Genomic DNA, 21,313 nt, shown 5'->3' on the forward strand with positions numbered 1-21,313 from the left:
AGTGGATAGGATCTGTTTTAGGTTCCTCTGGGGGTATCGCCGGTCACGCAGAGCGGCTAAGTGGATGTATCTCCCACGGGATCAGGGGTTGGCTGTACCCAATCTGGTACTATACTATTGGGCCGCGATGGTCCAGTTTGTGGGATTACCGCTGTTGGGGGATAGGGCGGAGGTTCAGCCATGTAACAGACCTACTATCTACGAAATTGGTCTTTGTACATCAGCTAAGGGTATCTTGATGCACGTTTTGGAACTGAGCTACTTCAAGAAGACTAGGTTTAAGGTGGCCATCACTATGGTCTCAATATGGCAGAAGTTTCGGTGAAAACTGTCTATAACATCAATATCTACACTCCATTTAAAGCCGCTAGACTCCTAACGTGTATTTTTCAGGATCAGACTATCTTTAGATGGCAGGCATCAGGTATGCATGTTATAGGGGACTTAGTAGGGGCTGGGCAAATATTATCTTTCTCATCCCTGAGGGATAAGTTTCATTTGAATATACATGATTTTTTTAAATATTTACAGCTCAGAAGCTTTATCTCCAAACATCTTACTGAATCTCGCTTTATGTTAGATAATCTTGTGATTTATGATTTGGTTAAAAAAAAAGCTAGACTAGGGACAGTATACCGGCATTTATTGTCTAGCTTTCCGGACGACCTCGAGGCACAAAATCTTAAGTGGGACGGCAGATTTGGCAAGACGGGGGTCGATTTGCGGCCCGCGCTGGAAAAAGTGAGCGAGGTCCTGGTCTCTGTTAGTCTTCAAACCCAAAGTTACATGTCAGTGTTTGATTTATATTATAGACCTGCAAAAATAGCAAAATGGGGATGTAGAAAGAGCGATCATTGTGCAAGATGTGGAGTGTACGCAGCGGATGCTATACACATGTTTTACTCCTGCCCGAGCTTGCGTGACTTCCTGTCTGATGTTGAGCGATTTATCAATTCAACGCTCAATGTTCCGTGCTCGTTGTCCTCAGAGATGTTATAATGGGTGTTGAAAGCTCAGTGGCAGTCGAAGACCCATGGTACACCTCTGCGTTTCTGTTCATAGCCATGTCCATAATTTGGCTCTGCATCACCTCGCAATGACTAAGCCCTGAAGCACCCACATTTGTCAACGGGAGAGCAAGGTTGCTAGCAATTTATAACTTGGAGTCCTCAGTATTTTCACTAAAGAGTATGGGTAGACGGAAGCGAGCCTGCAAGATCTGGGCCCCGGTGGAGGAATGGTTAAAATAGTCTTAGTGTCTATTATACATTGTTGTGTATTGTAACTAAGTCAAGGTTTCTTGAACTTTCAATGTTTTTTTCTTCTTTGTTTGTTGTTGGTTTACTGTCCTACTTTTACTGCTTATCTTGGTGCATTTATTCTTTGTTTGTTTTTCTTTTTTTCAGCCTACCGTTTATGAAATCTGATGTATGTTTTTGTCCTGATTGCCACGATTGCACTGTTTGGCTTTCTCAAAATAAAAATTATAAAAAAAATTAAAAAAGAAACAGAAAAGGGACAATGCCTCAGAGGATTGTTTTTGTGCAAGAAAGTATCCCTTCCTGCACAACAACTATCCTGATTATAATGCAGGTACCTTTTCACGATGGGAAAAGTCAGCAATGCACTGAATAATGTTAGAATGGCGCAATGCTGCCCTTTCCCTATCACGCAGCACAGCAATATGACTTTCTGCGATGCATGAGTTTTTCATAAAAATGCCTTCTAGTATATATGTTGTTGAAAATGTTGCTGTTTTACAGCTGAATGTAACTTATTTAATCACTGCATAATTCACAAAGAAAAACACATGTAACCTTTAAAATATAGGCCACAGCTTTGGCGCCATCTCAAACTTGTAGGAAACCCTTTCTGCTGCTGTTCAGTGTTGAGAGGAACAGTGAGTGACTGCCACTGTTCGGCATTCATCCAGTACTTGGAGCCCAAAAATAGTTCTCTATTTTTTCTTCAATCACACCAGACTACTTAGGCAAATTAGAAAACAGAAATATTTAAAATGTCTTCTTCTTTTAAATTTTCTTTTAGAAAAAACTGTTTTATTAGCATTCTGAGAGTAATCTCTTGACGTCAGGGGTTGTGTTATGTCTTATAACAGGCATGTGAGCAAAACTTGCAATAGAAAAATTTGCGTTTGTTTTAAAGTGGAGTTTAACAAAGGTAATTTGCTCTGATTTTCAAATATATCTCTGCTACACATTTGGCACAGTCTCCAGTTTAACATATGATCACTTGGGAGGCAAGGGTCCTTTGTTTCACTCATCCAATTATATAATTTATGTATATATTATATGAATAAGTTGTTAGATAATAGGTAAAAATGTACAATGGTCCAATATTTTCAAAAATGACTTTTGGTGACATAAGCTAAGGGGTTGATTAGAATGTAGGGCGGATCGCCACCGCCCACATCCTAATCGCCGGTGCGGGACCACTGCACCACTGGCAGCCTGTCCCAGCACCGCTATGGTGGCGTGCGGACAGAAGTCTGCCCGCCGTCCTAATCAGGCCCTAAGGGTTTTCTTTTCCCATTTCACGTTATAAAAACAATAGATGATGGTGCCAATGCCTGATCTGATTCTGTGGCTGCAGCGTTTACCATTTAGTCATGAATTTACTACATGTTGCACATAATTTGACATAGTATTTCTAGATTTCAGAAATAAATGTTATTTCAAGCTCAAGTGGGTGAAAATAATACTGCTAGTGACTGTGCCACATATATTTGCAAATTCCTAGGTTAAATTTCGGAACACATAATGAAATGTAGGAAGAAGATAGCAAAAAAGATGTATGGGGAACTTTTTCATACTCTAAAACAATATAGCCATGAACACCTACTTTTATTCCACGTCTAACCAATGCCAACTTCAAAATGACACGCACTTTGACAAAAGGTGTCAGCAAACCTATTGAATAAGTAAGACCTTTTACACCGATTTCTCTGTCATCTTGCACACACTGCAGTGCTTCAATTGCTTGTACTTCGCTTAGTAAGAACAATGTTTGTTCTTTTGTCCACGATATGTATGAACTATGAAGTATTTACATTGTTTACTGATGTAGTAACTTTGCAAACACTGCAATAATTTTCTTTATCTCTTGCTCTCTTATATTGTCTTCAGTGAAACGGTTTGTGCTGGACACACTGTTGTTTTACATGTGTAGGAAAATAAGCTTCTAGGCCCAGAGAGGTATCCATGGTTACCATTTCGCTGCATTTGTCTTTATAGTATTCATTCGTACATCAAGCATGCTCTTTACTCTAAAATGATCCATTCCATTATTTCTGCAGATATCACTTATTGTACTCCTGTCATACTCAAAAACAGCATTGGAAATCAGGTACAATATCTAGGAAAGTACATGGCCACCAACACATGCTAATGGCCTACGTTTGTTATAAGCTTAAAAGGTAGCAGTTGGAGAGGTTTCAAAGTAGCAGGATGCATTTTATGCAAAGACTTAATTTATGAAAAATACACTGGAGTACTTCCTGTGTTTATATGCTCATCAAGCCTAGTCTAGGAGTAGAATCTCCTACATAGGATTTGAACTTTGAATTATTTGTAGTTTGTGCCTTGAGAAGTCCTAGTCTAGATATATGGAGAGTTACCTAAAGCAGGTGACAAACAGAGCTCCCAGTTGCTTTTTCTGATTTGGTCCATAGTCCATTTGTGCCTTGCCCACTCCACCAAAATATTAATATCCTTGACGACTGCAATCTGGAATCTGGTTATATGTGTGCCCTGAGGGTCGATGCTCTGATTCTTATATTAAGTGTAAAACAGCACTAAGATGTCACAGTGGCTTTGCTATATGTACTAAAAAGTAATACACTTCAGTTCATATTTCTACACTTTATGCCCCTCCCGCATCACTGTGCTAAGTACATCTTAATTCACATCCCTCTTATTAATATGAAAGCTTGAAATGAGATAGATATTAGAGACTAGTTCAATATGTTGATACACATGTAACAGGTGTACGATGGCATGAGTAAGTGCTTTGATTAACACTGTAGAGGGCGGGTAAATGGTGAGTGTGCCTGATGGACAGGCGCGCTCCTGGAGAGAGTGCTGCAGGGCGGGGAGGGGAGGGGCATGGTGGGGGTAGTAAACTCCGCATAGAGGCCGAACGGAGTACAGTAACTAAATAAAAAAATAAAATGAGTTACATTGTGCGCTGCATCGCCGTTTTGGCATTGCAGCGGCACAATGTAATTCATTTTATTTATTTATTTAGTTACTGAACTCCGTTCAGCCTTAATCCGGAGTTTACTACCACCCCCCCCACCTTGCCCCACCACCCCACAGCACTCCCTCCAGGAGCCGCTACTGCTGATGGCTGGTGTGTTGGCATATAAAGGATGGTTGGATGCAAAGCAATAGTAGTTAGTGTGTACTCTGCAGCATTGCTTCAGTTACGCTCCCTGCCACCTTCATACTGCCCCTCGTCCATTACGGACTCAGCGCCATTTACTCATTGCGCCCGATGCCACCCCCCTAACTTAGCACCGGGAAAACACACAATTCGCCTTGGACTGCTGAACTGCAGATCCCTCCCCAGACACTCGCTTGAGGTGAACCTCCTTATCCAAGAGCAGGAGCTAGATATCTTGTTTCTAACCGAAACATGGCTCACTCAGGGTGCAGAGGCAGATATGGTTAACGCTCTCCCCCCTGACTTCCATATCCTTGCACAGGATCGACCTCTGGGTAGAGGAGGAGGCGTAGCCATCCTATATAAAAACGATTTTACCTGTAGAACTCAGAAAGGTGAACTGGAAGACTGTGAGAGCTGTAAGTTCTCATTCCAAATTTCACCTACCACCACCTTGTCCGGGCTATTAATCTACCGCCCCCCCTGGAAAGCCGGGTAATTTTATCAGCTCCCTTATGGAAACGGTAACGATTGATGCTGCCTCTGCTACCAACTTCACCGCCTTGGGAGACTTCAATATCCACTTCGACGATCAGGAAGAGCGGCTGGCGACCGCCCTCCTATGCGACCTCAAAACTTACGGAATAGACCTCATTAATATAGATCCGACTCATAACAAAGGCCACCTGCTAGATCCCATATTTACAAACATCCCCACCATGAAAGCATCTCCCCCTGTTCCCCTGCCATGGACGGATCATCTTCTGATTCCCTTCACCTGGGAAATAAAACGTGATAGCATCCCCCCCTCCGATATCGGTGTACCTGACAGACCATGGGCTAGGCTTTCAGTGGAGAATCTCACTTGCAGCCTAGAAGCCTCGCGTCCATCTCTTCCACAGGATCCTATCTTGGCGGAAGCAGATTTCTGCAGGTGGATATCGAACACCTTAGACGCTGTCCTTCCCATAAGATCGGCAGGCATAAGGGAGAAAAGACTTCACACCGCCCCCTGGTATACACCCGAGCTAAGGGCCATGAGGAGGGCCTGCAAAAAATTGGAGCGCTCCTGGAGGAAGGACTGGGAGGAAGCCAGTAAAACGGACTATCGAACGACTATGAGGAAGTATAAAAACGCCATCCGGTTGGCGAAAACTCAGTGTTTCGAGGAGAGAATTAACAACGCATCCAACTCCTCTAGAGAAACCTTCCTGGTGGTCAAAGAACTCCTGAAAACTCCAACACCATCGGCCCCCACGGAGAACTTGGAGGCCAAATGTAAGAATCTGGCGGAATACTTTATTTCGAAGATCGAAAAAATTCTTATTTCATTACCACCGCCCAAGACAAGATCCGGGCGTTGGGAGGATGGGGAAGGTCCCCAGACAACGCTGGAATCCTTCGGCCCAGTCACCAGGGATGAAGCCCTCAAAGCCCTATGCACTATCAAGAGCGGCTCCCCCCGGGATGTTGCCCCCATGAGAATCCTTAAACAAGTGGCCCCCTCTATTGTAGAACCCATCACCAAAGTCATTAATGCTTCATTAAGCACCGGCACTGTTCCACCCAGTTGGAAGAATGCAATAGTGAAAGCCCTGTTAAAAAAACCTTCTCTGGACCCTTCAGACATGGCCAACTATAGGCCCATTTCGCTCCTTCCAGGGCTGAGCAAAATCTCAGAAAAATTGGTCAACTACAGGTTGTCCAACTTTGTGGAGTCCAATGGAGTGCTAAAAAGCTCCCAGACTGGCTTTCGCCCGGGCCAAGGCACTGACACCGCCTTGCTGGCAGTCATGGAGGAGGCACGCTGCATTCTAGACTCAGGGGGATCAGTGGCAGTGATCCTCCTGGACCTAAGTGCAGCATTTGACACTGTCAACCATCAAGTGCTACTCCAGAGACTATCAGATGCCGGAGTGAGAGGAACAGCACTAACCTGGCTCAGGTCATTTCTTAGTGAAAGATCTTTCCAGGTATGGGAAGGGAGCGCACGATCGGAATCCACCCTCCTCCACTGTGGTGTGCCTCAGGGCTCCTCCCTGAGCCCTACACTATTCAACGTGTATATGGCCCCCTTGGAGGAGGTGGTGGCTCCATTTAACATCAAGATCGTGAGCTATGCCGACGACACCCAATTGGTGTTCGCCCTCTCCCAATCCTCGGAGAACTCCCAGATACTCCAAGACTGCCTCTCACAGGTCCACTCCTGGATGGGGGACTCAGCACTTAAACTGAACGGGTCCAAAACGGAGCTCATGGTGATGGGACCAAAACAACCCTCCTTTCCCAGCTTAGCCTGGCCTAGTTGCTTAGGGTGTCTTCCTGAACCCAAGGAGGAGATTAAGAGCCTAGGCATCTGGATGGAACGAGACCTCTCCCTTAGAGCCCAAGCCTCCAAACTGGCGGGAGTCTGTTTTGGTCTCCTCAGATCAGTGCGAAAGATACTGCCTCTCATTCCTTTTCTATCAAGAAAGCTCTTGATACAGGGTCTAATTATGTCCAGGCTAGACTTTAACAACGCAATCTACCTTGGGGCCCCGGAGAGCACTATGAACAGACTACAACAAGTCCAAAACGCGGCAGCACGAACGCTCTACAACATCCCCATGTCCTGCTCTGCCAAACCAGCATTGAGGGCACTACACTGGTTGCCCATAAGGGAAAGAGTGAAATTTAAATCCCTATGCCTCGCACACAAAATCCTGCAAAGCAAAGGCCCCCCTGTCCTGCAGAAAATGGTGGTCCCATACAAAGCGAACAGAACTTTACGCTCAGACCAGCAACATCTGACAGTCGTCCCCAGGGTAAAAAAGGCCCGAGCGGGCGGTAGGAGATTCTCGGTCAATGTTTCCACTCTTTGGAACGCCCTACCCCTAGATCTGCGTGCAGAACAATGTCTTCTGCGCTTCAGAAAACAACTTAAGACCCTCCTCTTCTGTTAATCTTATCTTCCCCGTTTCAGCGATCGCGGATGTCGCCAGTTGGCAAAGCGCGGGGATGCTCCAGGGTAACCGGGCGCTATACAAAACCGATAAATAATAATAATCATATATACATTCACATAATCAACATCATATGTAAAAAACCCTCTGATTTGACCACAAACCCTCCATTCTATAACAACACAGACACTTTTATATTTCACTGTCCATCGCAATAGTCCATGTTCCCACCATGAAATAGTCACCAACATTAACCCAGACTGATGTCACCATACGCCAATCACTTTCCTTCATACATCCAAACATCAACCATTTTGGTGTACGATGTAGTTAATTAAACGTCATATTGAAACGTGTTTTTTAATTTGTTTCAAAAGATGTTAGAGTTTGTGAATACTGCATGCTGGAGATGAGGTTGACTTAATGACTCAATGACATCTGTGCTATCAAACTTGAGACACATCTGAATATCATCCACTTACTGACGAAAATGAATAAATGACTTGGATAATATGTCACTTGGTGGGTTAACATGCACGGTTTATAATGGTATAGCCAGGACAGATCCTTGTGGTACTCTCAAATGAACAGCTGTAAGATAGGGAATTGCCTGTCTTGTTTAGAGGTATGATTTAACCATTTAAAGTACCACGTCTTCAATGCGCATCCTATTGCTCAAAGTGTGCAGGAAACAGCTATGTGTGGTGATACTGAAAGCAGAGGGTCAAAGACTACTGTAGTGTTTGCTTTAATCAAAGATCAAAGGAATCCTTCATGTCGAGAATGAAGAGCTAAAACCACACTGATGCAGCCATCGTAACCGGTTTTATATGATATATTTCTCGAACAAGGTAGCTACATATTTCTCTATGACTTTGCCAGGAAGGGTATCCCTGTAATGGATTTGTAGTTTTCAAGGTTTTTAGGGTATTAGATTTCTTTTTTAAGCCGAGGCAAACAAAATTTACTTATAACACATTTGCAAAATGACCATGTACAAGAGTGGAAGTTATGATTTTCAGCTACATGGTTCATGGCCTATTTCTTGGCAACGGGAGGTCACTGTGTGGCAGTGAAGTAGTCTGAAAACTAAGGAATTTATTTACAAGCCCCTTGTGCCGGGCGTGTGTTACTTTTTGTGACACACCGGTGGCGCATTTGCCTGCCCATATTCACAAGGACAGGAAAAGTTTTCCTGTCCTTGTAAATATGACCCCTTTACATGCAGCACTTTGCGTGAAAGGGTAGTTCCATGGGTGTGGCTGTGGGTGTTCCCAAGCGACACCCATGGAACCTGACATATTTTCAGATTTACAAGAAATCTTAAACCTGGAAATCTGTGTGAATGCTATGCCTCCCCAGGGCAGGCGTAGGGAGGTGCAACAAGGAATAATGTATTCATTCCTTATCAATACTTTACTCTTTCTATGTGCGCTGCATTCTGCACATAAACAGTCAGCACTGTGACGCAGTCCTCCTTGCACCATGGTGCAAGGGTGCCGGCGTTGGCGCATGGCAGCCAATTGTGCACCAACGCTGGGAAAAGCACAGGGATGCAGCATATTATTGTAAATATGTCCCATCCCTGTGCTTTAAGAGTGCTGCAGCATGGCTCAGCCAAAGGGCTTTAATGAGGCCCTTAATGCCTCCAATTACTTTTTCAAGTCTTAAGGAGGACCTTGATGCTGGTGGTAATTTTATGGTGAGGGGAGATTGCTCAGTTTCATGTGGGAGTTTAAGGCCGTCAATGTCATCTCTGATCATCTGAATTATTTTGTGGAAAGCATTTGGCTAGATCATCACAAATAGGACCGCAAGGTGGGATTGTGTGGTTGTATGCTCCTGATGAAAAAAAATACATGGGCTTGTTTTTAGCAAGATTGTGAGTGGAAAAGTATATTTTTGTACGTTTTTCTTTCCTTGTGTAGGGAAGTCAGTTTGAAGAAAGAGCAGGATTTTCTCCAACTTTTCTCATAGGCACGTACAAACTTTCTTTGCGTGTTAATCTTATTTTTGAACTAGTGAGCTGATGTTTTTAAAATGTTTAAAGATTTAGGGATTATTATGTTGAAGAAAAGCAGAATGTGGTCAAGGAGAAGCATTGATGAGTGTGAAACATATTTATGTTATGAAGTTAGTCGAGTTTTGATTGTTGTCATAAATCAAAGGTGTTATGGCTACAGATGAGCGAAACTGGCAGGCATGGTTTCAGTTCAGAAACCGGCCCTGGGTACGACCTATAAAATAACCTGCTTAGATAGATAAGAATCTCACTTTTAAATATTACTAAGTTACCCCTATATAGGCCTTGGAGCCCACAAAGTAGGTGGCAAAGTATTTTTAAGTGTGACATGCAGAAAATTAATGATAGCATGTCCTTATGTGACAAAAGCCCAAAAGCTATTTTCCTATCGACTTCCTAGGACACAATTGAGGAACAGGATTTTTAGTTGGCTTTTGAATTTTACAAAGGAGGGAATGGTTCTGATGTGAGGGGGAATGGAGTTTCAGATTTTGGGCGCGCTTCCACCGAAGGAACGAGCCACAGTTTTAAGTTTTCGATTTTTTGGCGGGATAAGAAGGAGGAAGTTTGAGCTTCTGAGGTTCCTGGCCTGACCGGCTTTTTTGAGTTTGGCCATTCAGGTATTCGGGTTTGCCGGTACGTAGGGCTTTATGAGTGAGGTATGCTGTTTTGAAGCTGATCCTCATTTCAACTGGGAGCCGTTTCAGTTCACTGAGTGCAGGAGAGATGTGGTCAAATTTCTTGATTCCGGTGACCATTCTGGCTGCCGCATTCAGAGTTGTTTTGATGAGAGCTAGAAGTGACTTTGCAAATCCTGAGAGGACTGCATTCCCTTAGTCCAGTTTTGACAGTACAAGTGTTTGAGTGGCCTGTTTGAGATCACCGGGCGGAATGAAGGGTTTTATTTTGTTCAGAAGTTTAAGGTTAAGGAAAGCGCTCTTGGCCGAATTCTTGATGTGTCTGGTCATGTTTAGTTTCGGGTCTAGTGTGATGCCTAGTGATTTGGCAAAGTCGACTAGGGTGAGATTCCCGTTGAGAGTATTTACGGCCTTTAGCCATTAAGCAATTAGAGGGTTCTCCTCCTTGTTCAAAATGAGAAGTATCTCGGTTTTGTCGGGGTTTATTTTAAGGTGATTCGGAGACAGCCAGTGTTGGACTTCACTCAGTACGTCATTGAGTCTTTGAATGTCACCGAGGGAGGTGGTTTCCAGAAATATCTGAGTATCGTCTGTGTAAAGATGGAAGCAGATGTTGGCTGCTTTGAGTAGTTTGGTGAGAGGTTCCATGTAGATGTTAAAGAGATGCTGGGAGAGCACTGAGCCTTGAGGGACTCCCTTGTTGATAGGATGAGAGTCAGAAGCAAAGTTTTAAATTTTTATTTTTTGAGTGCGATTGTGCAGGAATGAGGAAAACCATTGGAGGAAGGTCTCACCAAAACCGCCTCTTTCTTGGAGAGAGTACTAATGAGGAATTTGTGGTCTACTGTGTCGAGCCAGCATTGATTAGAGTCTAGTAAGTGGTGGATATCGTCGATGTTTTTGAGGATCACGGTTTCTGTGCTACAGCCTTTTCTGAAGCCAGATTGGTGGGAGTCCAAGAGATTGATGTTATCCAGGTGTTGGGTTAGCTGTTGGAGTACGCACTTTTCTAGGATTTCGGACAGAAGGGGAAGGTTAGATACGATCTAAAGTTATTCAGATCTGTCGTGTCAAGGCCGGGTTTTTTCAACAAGGTTATGACTTGACCTACTTTATGGCAGTCTGGAACGTCTCTATTTTTCATGTAGCTGTTTATTCTCGTGCACCAAAGCGGTGCTAGAGAGTGCTTCAGCTTTTTGGTTAGTAGGGGTGGAATGAGGTCAAGGACATGGGAAGAGGGTTTGGAGGTGGAGATCAGGGTGATTATCTCATGTTCCTGAATGTGTTGGAAGTTTAGCCAAGAATTGGAGGAGGGGCAAGGAGCGACAACGACTGCCCCGGGCGTGGTGCTCTTAGTGGGTTGATTGTTAATGGTGTCCAGAGAGTGTTCGATCTAAGTGATCTTGTCGTTAAAAAAGTTGGCGAAGTTGTCACAAAGTTCATTGGACGCCTGAATTGAGGAGGTCATGGGCTTGGAGGTTTGTTGCCTGATGATGCTATAGAGATCTCTGGGTCTATTTTCTGCGCTGTCCAGCGCAGATCAAAAAACGCAGATTTCTTGTTTTTGATGTGATTGTTGTATTTCCTGCGGGCTGTTTTGAGTTGCTCGCTGAGAGAGGAGGTAGGGTTCTTCCTCCAGCTTCTTTCTATGGCTCTTAGGTTTCTCCTTTCGGAATTAGAGTCAGTGTTGGACCAAGACCTGGACGGAATGGCTCTGCTTTTTTTTCAGCTTTCGAGGAGCGAAGCATAGTCAGTCCAGCATAGTCACCAGGTTATAGATGTACCGCGCAGTGAGTTCGGTAGAGGAGAGGTGGTCGTTGGGGCAGGGAAGGAGCAAGCTTATCCTTTCTTCGGGGACTTCCATGGGAATCTGGGAGAGGTTTCTGACCCATGGGGGGGGTTCTTGCAACAGTGGTTGAGAGAGAATTTGTTGGATGATATGGAATAGAATCATGTGGTGGTCCGACCTGTCCACGGGGAGTACGTGTTCGATCGAGATTGCATCTCGTTTGGCGATGATGGCATCTAAGGTAGCTCCTTTGAAGTGCATCTCCTCTGTGCAATGTTGGGTTAAATTATTGTCACTGAGAAGATTGGATAACGTTTGAATTAGCGGATTATGGCCTAGATGTAGGTAATAGCAAATTACTGAATGGTAAATACCGAATTTTACCGATTCGGTATTCACTATTCGGTAATTGCTAGGTAGGTAAAAAAATCGGTAAAATTACCGAATCAGTATGATTCGGTATTTACCGATTCTGTAATTACAGAATCGGTATTTGTCATTGATTCCTATGGGCCTCGAAGCCCATAGGATTCAATGGCAGATACCGATTCGGTAATTACCGAATCGGTAAAAATACCGAATTTACAAGGGGGACAGGGTGTCACTTTGACACCCTGTTGCACCCCTGTTTCTGGTTTGTGTGGCATGTGACACACATACATGCCCTTAGGGCATGTCTGTGTGCCACATGGCACAGGTGTACATGCCTAGGTATGCATGTACACAGGAATTCGTTATTTACCATGGAATAGTATTCCATGGTAAATAACGATTCGGTAAGGGCCTGTGGCACTACATATTGATTTACAGAATCTGTAAATTTACCGATTCGGTATTTTACCGACTCTGTATATTTACCGAATCAGTAAAATTATCGATTCTGTAAATCAATCGACATCATCAGTACATATGCCTGCTACTTCTACACTTAAATTTCAAGCAGGTGAGACCAGCTTTCCTGTTTAGACAACGTTTACAGTCTCATAGTGTGTGCTTTTTTGTGTCATGTTTTTATCTGGTATATTACGTTGAACATATTTTAACTTGAGCATCTGTTTTTCTTCTGAGGAGCCTATGATTGTGCTATGCTATGTTTGCATATGCATAATTTATCTTCGTATTTATGCAGTAATTAATTTGTTTTGTAAATATATTCGCTTTTATTCAAAAGTTATTTTGTCTTTTTATGGTTGTATTTTTTTATTGTCTGTAGCTTTTGATAAAAAAAAAGAGAACAAAGTCTATACTGCTACTAAAACAGTTTTTTAGAAAATGGATCAACTAGAACAAATAATGAAACAATTACTTATAATACTTTAACTTTTAAAAAGTTTCCTTTTTCCTGCATGAAGTTCCTGAAGGCTAATTTGCATAAACTCTCCAGCTTCTTTCTGTTTGTACTTTTACCTGAATAGGGTGTGAATGAGGTGGGAAATTCCTCATAGGAGTAAATAATAGGTTGTCCTGAAAGGGTAATGATGACATCTTTGTGTTCAATTTAATAAGCAGGATCAGGACTATGCGCATTGTGTTGACACCACAGTGTCAAATCTTGACTGACACGTTTGCTGAACTAAATGTCACACGTTAGAGTGTGAACAGGAAAGTCCTTCCAGACTTTTGTCTCTGGGTTTGTTGTTGGTACAATGCTTGCTTCAAACTGGATTTTAGTGTAAGATTTTGGAGGATATTAGGATTACCAGAGTACACACCTACACACACCTCCAGCCTCAGAGCCCAGGTTTAGTTTGGCTGATGACCTTCACCATCTCAGATTTGCCCTTACACATTGCATTTGGCCTTTTTGCAGAAAAACAAACATGAATTACTGCAAAAGTTAGTAGATCAGGGTCTGGGAACATTTACTCCATTGGTTAGAGAGAAACTATGAGTGTCTAAGGGTTCCCCAATCCACAGGCTTGTGAGCCCTACAAAGCATGGACTTGAGCAGCCTTCATTAGAACACTGCTGGACTTGCAAAAGGACACCATGTGGACTGAACCTGTTGCACTTGCCACCTGCAACCTGTGAGTCGGGTCTTATGAGGTAGCACGTCCTTCCACTGATGATCCTTGGAGATCTTTCTAGCCTTGGATTTTGAGGCTGATCTTCATGATGGCTACAGGAACATAAAAATGCTGAGAATTACATTTCGGTGAAGATTCATAGCTGACCAGTGTCAACAGACCAGGACTGGAATTTGTTGTTGCCCCCTACTTGGCACCATTAGAGTCTCTAAGTGTTGTTCCTGAGGTCCTGGTGGCCTTGTAAGTGTACACCTGGGGTTATTTGGTCACCAAAAGAAGTTTGGGAACTATCTCAAAACTTTTGCTCCAGCGAATCAAGGATACTGACCATGAAAATTATTAATCCGGCAATTCCGCATTGGATTCATTTTCATGTCTCTCCCTCTTAGAGAAGAGGTTTCCTCAGAAAAACAGCAAAGTCCCTTTTCAGATTGTGACTTTCCTACTTCTAGACCCTAGTGCTGACAATTTATTTCTTGTTGTGGACCAAGGACACATCAGGGCTAGCTTCAAATTGCACGTAGGTCCCGATCGACCACCACCATTGAGAGCACAATTGGTATTTTGAAGTTCTTGGTGTTACTTTCTCCTAAATCGCTTAGAAAAATCATATTTCCTGTTCCCCTTATTGGATTTTTGTTGCTGTGGTGTAATTTTGTTAATTACGTTTTACTCTATTTTTATACATTTTGTATCTTCAACATTTTACCTGTTTTGATACTACTAAATGCACTACACCACATATTTTCTATAAGTTAAATCTGTCTTTTCTGAGTCATAACAACCAACAGTTGTGCTCAGCTTGGCTTGAAACCTGTGACTGGTCCTAAAAGGACAGTAACTTTATTATTACTTCAGGTGGGCACCAATCTACTCCAATTAATATTTAACTTGCTCACACCTAATTTGCCTTATTCTGGATGGGTTTTCTAGCATTGTTGGATAAGCCAAAGGGATACACTATATCTTCTGTACTGTTACATTCTACACAGAGAAGTATTTGTTGCAAAAATCCTGTCCAATTGCTCCACATAAGGGTTTTCATGCTTCAACATAAAGTTAACTTTAGCTTAAACCATAATAAGTAGCAAGGGTGAGGAATGCAAGCTTTGAAAATACTAAGTTGAAACAAAAGTAAAAGTCCATGAAATTATACTTTAAGGCCCAAAAGCCAACATGGATAGGATCGCAGGAACCACTCAAAATTAAGGATCTTTTAACCCTGTCTTTCACAGGAACATTTCTGTTATAACCTATAACAGTTGAACTGTTTTCAAGGTATTTTCTGAAATACATTTTAAACTGGAGTAGCATTTTCTTCCCTCAAACTGCTTTCTTGAATAATTCTGTCACTACAGAAATCCCATGTAATACATCAGCTGATCAGAATTGCTGTGGGTAGGATCTTTCACGGCCTACAAATTTTAATACTTATCACTCCAAACTCAAATATAGTTTCCTTTCACAAGCGTAGGGCAAAAAGGTTAATCCAACCTACATACTATTGAGGATCTATTTGTTTATTAAAACAAAAAACACTGAAGGACGCCTTGCTCCTCTTGCTATTATAATGTGCATAAGGTGGGTAGATGAGATACATCCATTAAATTCAAAACTAACACAGCAAACTTCCATTTTCTTTGTCGACTAAGGTAAGCTATAGAGATTTAAAGTTGAAAACCTATAGTGACTCAAACTAAGAAGAGAAAGATAAGCAGCTGTTTATGCTACAATAGAGCATTGACAGAAGGCAGAAGGATGAAAAGCAGGAATGGTGATAGGAGGCTGCTTGCAATCAGACTAACCACTGGCAATAGAGCTTGGGGTAGAACACCAATCTATTGTTCATTTGCTCAATATGCCCCTTCAGTTTGGACCCAGCCATATGTAAATCAGTCTTGACCCTGTTCCTCATGAGAACAGTCCAGCATGAGCTGCCAAGCCAGGTCCTTTATGAACTGGAACGCAAGCAACCTAGGACCAGTTTCACCTTGGTTATGGGCTCAACAGCCGGGTATAGCTTGGTTCCAGTGAGCATGGCACCCATGCCTGGGCATACCCATGCCACTTAAGGTTGTACATGAAACACACAAAAGAAGATGGGAGGTTGCTCGCAATAAGTCTAAGCACCAGCAATAGCTTGGCGTAACACTCCAACCCACTGTTCCTTTGCTCACCATGCCACCTCAGTTTGGACCTTCCTGTAGGGGGATTTCAGGAAGTGGCCAGCACTGCCAGTTACACTAGTTTGCAGAAGTGGAGGTCTTTTCCTGCTGAATGAATAAGGCCTCCTTAGGAGACTGGCCAGCAAGTAACTTAAAATATGTCCATTTGCTCATCATACCTTTCTTTCCCCTTTCGCTTTGTTTGTTTAGTGTGTACCCAAGTGTGGTTGAAGAGTATTTTGAGGTCTAACTGGGCATGCAGGCAGCAATATAAAGTTCGACAACCCAGGTTGCTCCCTTGATAAAGATGCCTTTAAAGAATTGTTGGACAGGACTGGGTTTATAGAAAGATTTGTTTTGATTGATCATATTGAGCTCTGATTCAACCAAGCCATAACTCCACTGGTTTGTGGGGGAGGGGGGTTACTGATTTTGTTTTGTTTGTCATGTAGTTCTTTATTGCCTTTTTTCATAAGTACAGGTCGATGGTAACCCAACAAGTTGTGGGCTACAACAAAGCCCACATCTTTCACCGTACAGTAATACATGTTGACCCTTACATACATCTTTGCAAATGTAACACCCGCCTTATACTGTACATATCAGTTTTCCTTTTATACATGTCAGCTCCTAGGTGAATGTAGGTCACTTGTAATTAAACACTTCCACATCCGATATAGATATTAAGGCGTTGACCATGATAACAATCTAAATAGATTGGGAGAGTTGCTATAAGGTCTTCACAAACTACTAAAAATGACTCTGTAACATAGGAGCCTTCGCATTGCATTGCGCATTGCTTTGTGATTTAATAAATGCATCGCTTTTTTATTTCCAAAAGTAAATGCACATGGTTGTATTTGTTTGTGTGTAACAAAAGAAAAAGCTGCAATATGTTTTCTTTAAATTATGTTAAAACCTGCTGGAAGTAGGCAACTAAAACAAATTAGCCTCCTTGCCTGTGTGTCAGGCCTTGCTTATGCGTCCCTGTTTTGAAATTTGCACAGAGTGCAATTCTAAGGAATGTTGAAAGTCGTACTATGGCTTCCTTGACATTAAAATAGAGACTGCAAAAGGCATGTACAGTAATTACAATATTTTCTACAGTTTAGTAAATTAATACTGTGTTTTTTTAGAAGTGTAATGTTTGAAAATAGTGATTTGTTTATTTTACTTTTCTTTGAAGGTGGTTGACCAGATAGACACTTTGACATCGGACCTACAGCTGGAGGAAGAGATGACTGACAGTTCCAAAACTGACACATTAAACAGCAGCTCAAGTAGCACAACGGCTTCCAGCTTCGATAAGATCAAAGTGCGGGCGAATACACCACTCATCAAGCCACCAGCCCATCCATCAGCCATCCTCACTGTCCTTAGAAAACACAATCCACCTCCACCTCCACCACGGCTAACGCCGGTGAAATATGAAGATTCACATAGACTCCATCCACCACCTATTCCTGTAAAAACTAATGGGACGCTGCTTCGAAATGGAGGATTGCCAGGAGGCCCCAAGAAAATCCCAAATGGAGATGTTTGCTCTATTCCTAACAGCAATTTTGATAAAATTCCTCTTCATTCTTTGACACATAGACCTGAAAAGGACAGGTGCCATCAGACTACAACCAGGGAACGGGTACGTTTCAGTGAAAAAGTGCAGTATCATGGCTACTGCCCGGATTGTGATGTTCGCTATGACATGAAAAACAGGGAGGTACATCTGCATGGTGAACCCATTCACAAACTGGAAAAACTTCCTCATCATTGTCCACCGTTACCACCACCACCTCCACTGCCATCTCTTCCTCTTGAAAATGGGGGACTTGGGGTAAGCCAGAGTAACAGCTTTCCACCTCTCAGGCCTCTAACTGTGCCTCCGCCCACTGCACCAAAACCGCAGAAGACCATCTTGAGGAAGTCAACTACTACAACTGTGTGATTTTTGACACTTTAAAAACTTTTTCGTTTGTTTACGTAAAGACATGAGCACTTTCTACTCAAGCAATAAAAAATGACCACCTATATTACAACCTTTATAACACGAAGTGTCATTGCGAATATCTGGTAAGTAAATTAAAAGAACTTCTCTTGATGCAAGTTTCTTGTGCATAGTAATGAATACTTATTTCAGTAATTAAAAAAAAGAGTGATTTGTTTTAACGACTACATAGTCTTCAAACTTATTAGAAAATATTTCTTTAGACAAGGATAGTCCATATCTCATGTCAAAGGAGGATTTTTTTCCTATTACAGTAAGATAGGTTTCAAAAGGAAGTTTTAGAAATGAATGCAAGTTATCATGCACCAATTACGTTTCTGGATGTTTTTGATAAACAATTGTTTTACAATGTTTGTGCACAATCCCACTCAAAATATTTTCAATATGCAGTAAACTTGATGGATATTATAGTTGCAGATCGTCATTATACATAATTTTACAATATGCTTTTAAGGGTATGTATCCTGAACTTCTACTGTGCTAAATTAACTGGCATTAAATGAGCAAGCAATCAAAATGTCCACCATATTTATTCGTCCCTCACTTGGATGAACAATGTAGAGTCTACCTCAAATGGTTAGGGAATGCATTCTCGTTTTGTTCGCATGTGCAAGGCAATTATCTTACCTGTTTCCTAATTATGCTTCTTATACTACATTTTGGAAACTTGCAAGCAGGAACTCTAAATGATTATAACTTGCCATCTCCTGGATACCATTCGGATGATAAATTGTGCTATACAAATCCATATAACACACCATGACAATATATAACATAAAAAAATCTTGCCCTTATGATGTGAACAATGCAACAAGTGTGTGTATTACAAGTCACCTCAATTCCTCATAGGAATTTGAGACTTTTTGAAAATAAAAATTCCTAAATTAGTACTGCATTTTTTGCAGTGACTCAAGTGACAATGGTAAATGTGTTTTTAACTTCCAAACTTGTCAAGAGCTGCAAACATGTTGCCTTGCAATCAGTTCAGAGCACTTTGTGGTACAGAAATATGGCTATCGCTAGATGCCTGTGAGGTTTTCTACATGCAGATTTGTGAGTTTTGCAATTACATTTGTGTGCCATCAAATGAGCCTATTGGTTATGTATCACTATTATGACTAAATTAGGTCATAGCAGAAGCAGTGGTAGAGTGCACTTTAGGTGCAGCAAAATATTGCGGAAAAGTAGCAATTCAAATCTGTTTGATATTAGTTATAGTCATCTCAAGTAACTGTAACTCGTGATCTAAGGTAACTTTAACTCACACCCATCATGCACAGTTTTCTCATCCACAATTTCACCTCAAATGTTGCAGTGATATTATCAATGATGTCACAGAAGATGTCATGAGTGATGTAATATGTGGGGTAATTAGTGGTGCATGGTGAGAGTGTGAGTTATAGTAACCTTAGGGCAAGAGTTATAGTTACTTGAGGTAACTATTACTGGTGACCTTATGTGGTTTTTAGAGTTTAAAAAGTGATGTTGTTACATTTCACCTAACTATATTGTTATTTAAACCTTTGGATTTTCAGCAAATTTCTAGGTTTGTATTAACATAAAGTAATATTTAACTACCATATGCAAATCAAATCCCATGCAGTCCACATCCTTCGGCTATGTACAGTGGGTTGTTGGCCACAAGGCCTGGCCTGTGGTAAGTCCCTGTTGCCAACCCCCCTAAATGCAGCCATCCGCATTCTGTGCAGGGCCTTCGGTCATAGACAGCAAGAGTTGGGTAAAGGGCCTGGCTTGTGGCTGTGCCCTGCAACCAACCCTCTGCATGCAGTCCACCCCACGCTGCACATGCCTAGCTGGGGGTTGGCCACAGGACCTGGCTCTGGGGAATCTATCCCCGACATTTTTTTTTTTTTTTAAAGGAAGAGGGTCACGTATATGTTTGTGTGTGTGTGTATGTGTGTGTGTATATATATATATACATATATATATATTTATTTATATATGCATATGTACACATACATACATACATGATAGTCTGTCTTTTGCCGGCGCATAAGCATTTCCTCCTACTTTGTATATATGCTTTGGTCCATTGTGCAGCCCATGTTTCACAGCTATATCCACTCTAGTATAAATAAGCCATTGTAGTCGGTGCCTTAGGCCCTTACAGAATTATACATTGTGTTTGTCAAGCTTCAGACTCACAGAAGAATACGTTTTGTTTGATACACTGTCAAGAAGCATATTAGCATTTCTGACAATTTTTCATGGTTTTGTTATTGAACAAACACATTTGAAGACAGTGTCTAGTGTGCAATATGTTACAGTTTTCAGAAGAATCCTACTATCCACTCGTTTAAAGAATCGTCATTAAAAACTTCTGTTAAAGCTTGGAGAGGTATTTGAAATATCGCAGTCTTTATTATTTGGAAATCATCTTGTGTCTATTATATTTCTAGATTATTGTACTTTGAATGCATTGCCATAATGATGTGAATAACTGAACACGTATTTTGAATATACTGCAAATTAATTCATACGAGGAAGTTAAACATGGTGAAAATAATCACTCTGAAATTAAAGTCATGAAATCTTCAATTTTTACACAATCATTTTAATTTCAGTTATGAATGGGCGTGATACATTTGGTCACATGTAGGATAGAGAGGGTACGGTAATAGCTTTGCTAGAATCAGAATGAAAGAAAGTTATTATATGGATATGTGATACCTAAATGATGACAATCTTTCCATAATATTCATATCATAGTCTAGTCGCAACATCCTACTCACCTGTAACATTGTAATACCTACTCGACTATGGTAGGGTATTGTATTGAGTTGTGAAGTCCCAATGCCTGTACCAGCAAACGATGCGCAGGCCACAGAACGGGATTACAACTGCTCTTTAAAGAGTAAAAGGTATAGAGTAAAACATAATCAGATTTTCTGAACAATTCTATCTGGAAAATCCAGTCTGTAGTAGAGAAAACATTAACGAGTGTATAGTTGTTTGTTTCTCTTATAGAGCTCATTGCAACAAAGATGTCTATGTGAAAGTTACCATATATTCTGAAGCGAATCAACATTTAAAAGTGACTTTCATTAAACGGTTCTAAACCATATTTTGCAAACAATTACAAGCTTCATATTGATAAATTTTTCTTTTATTGTGGATGTACCACTTTTTGTCTACAATTCTCAAAAACTTTGCCTTTTTCTTAAGTAGGAGTAGAAGTCGAAACAATATAAGTGAGTTAGGGATAGAGTTTTTTAAGCACAGTAATTATGCACATAATTACAGAAAGTTGTGCAATTGTGTAATATTGCAGAAATAAGCATAATGCCAATTTCCCGAAATTCGCC

The 21,313-nt window shown here is 41.5% G+C and overlaps 1 protein-coding gene across 1 annotated transcript in view; it reads left to right on the plus strand.

Annotated features, from left to right (window-relative positions):
- PRR16 (proline rich 16) overlaps positions 1 to 21,313 on the plus strand; it is a 1,136,128-nt gene that overhangs the window by 714,058 nt on the left and 400,757 nt on the right. The window contains exon 2 of the mRNA XM_078675561.1: positions 17,172 to 18,052. Within this exon, the coding sequence (XP_078531687.1) occupies positions 17,172 to 17,927 (756 nt within the window). The 3' untranslated portion in view covers positions 17,928 to 18,052. The remainder of the gene's footprint in view (positions 1 to 17,171; positions 18,053 to 21,313) is intronic.

The sequence above is a fragment of the Lissotriton helveticus genome, chromosome 2_1, assembly GCF_964261635.1.
Source record: "Lissotriton helveticus chromosome 2_1, aLisHel1.1, whole genome shotgun sequence".
Classification (NCBI taxonomy): domain Eukaryota; kingdom Metazoa; phylum Chordata; class Amphibia; order Caudata; family Salamandridae; genus Lissotriton; species Lissotriton helveticus.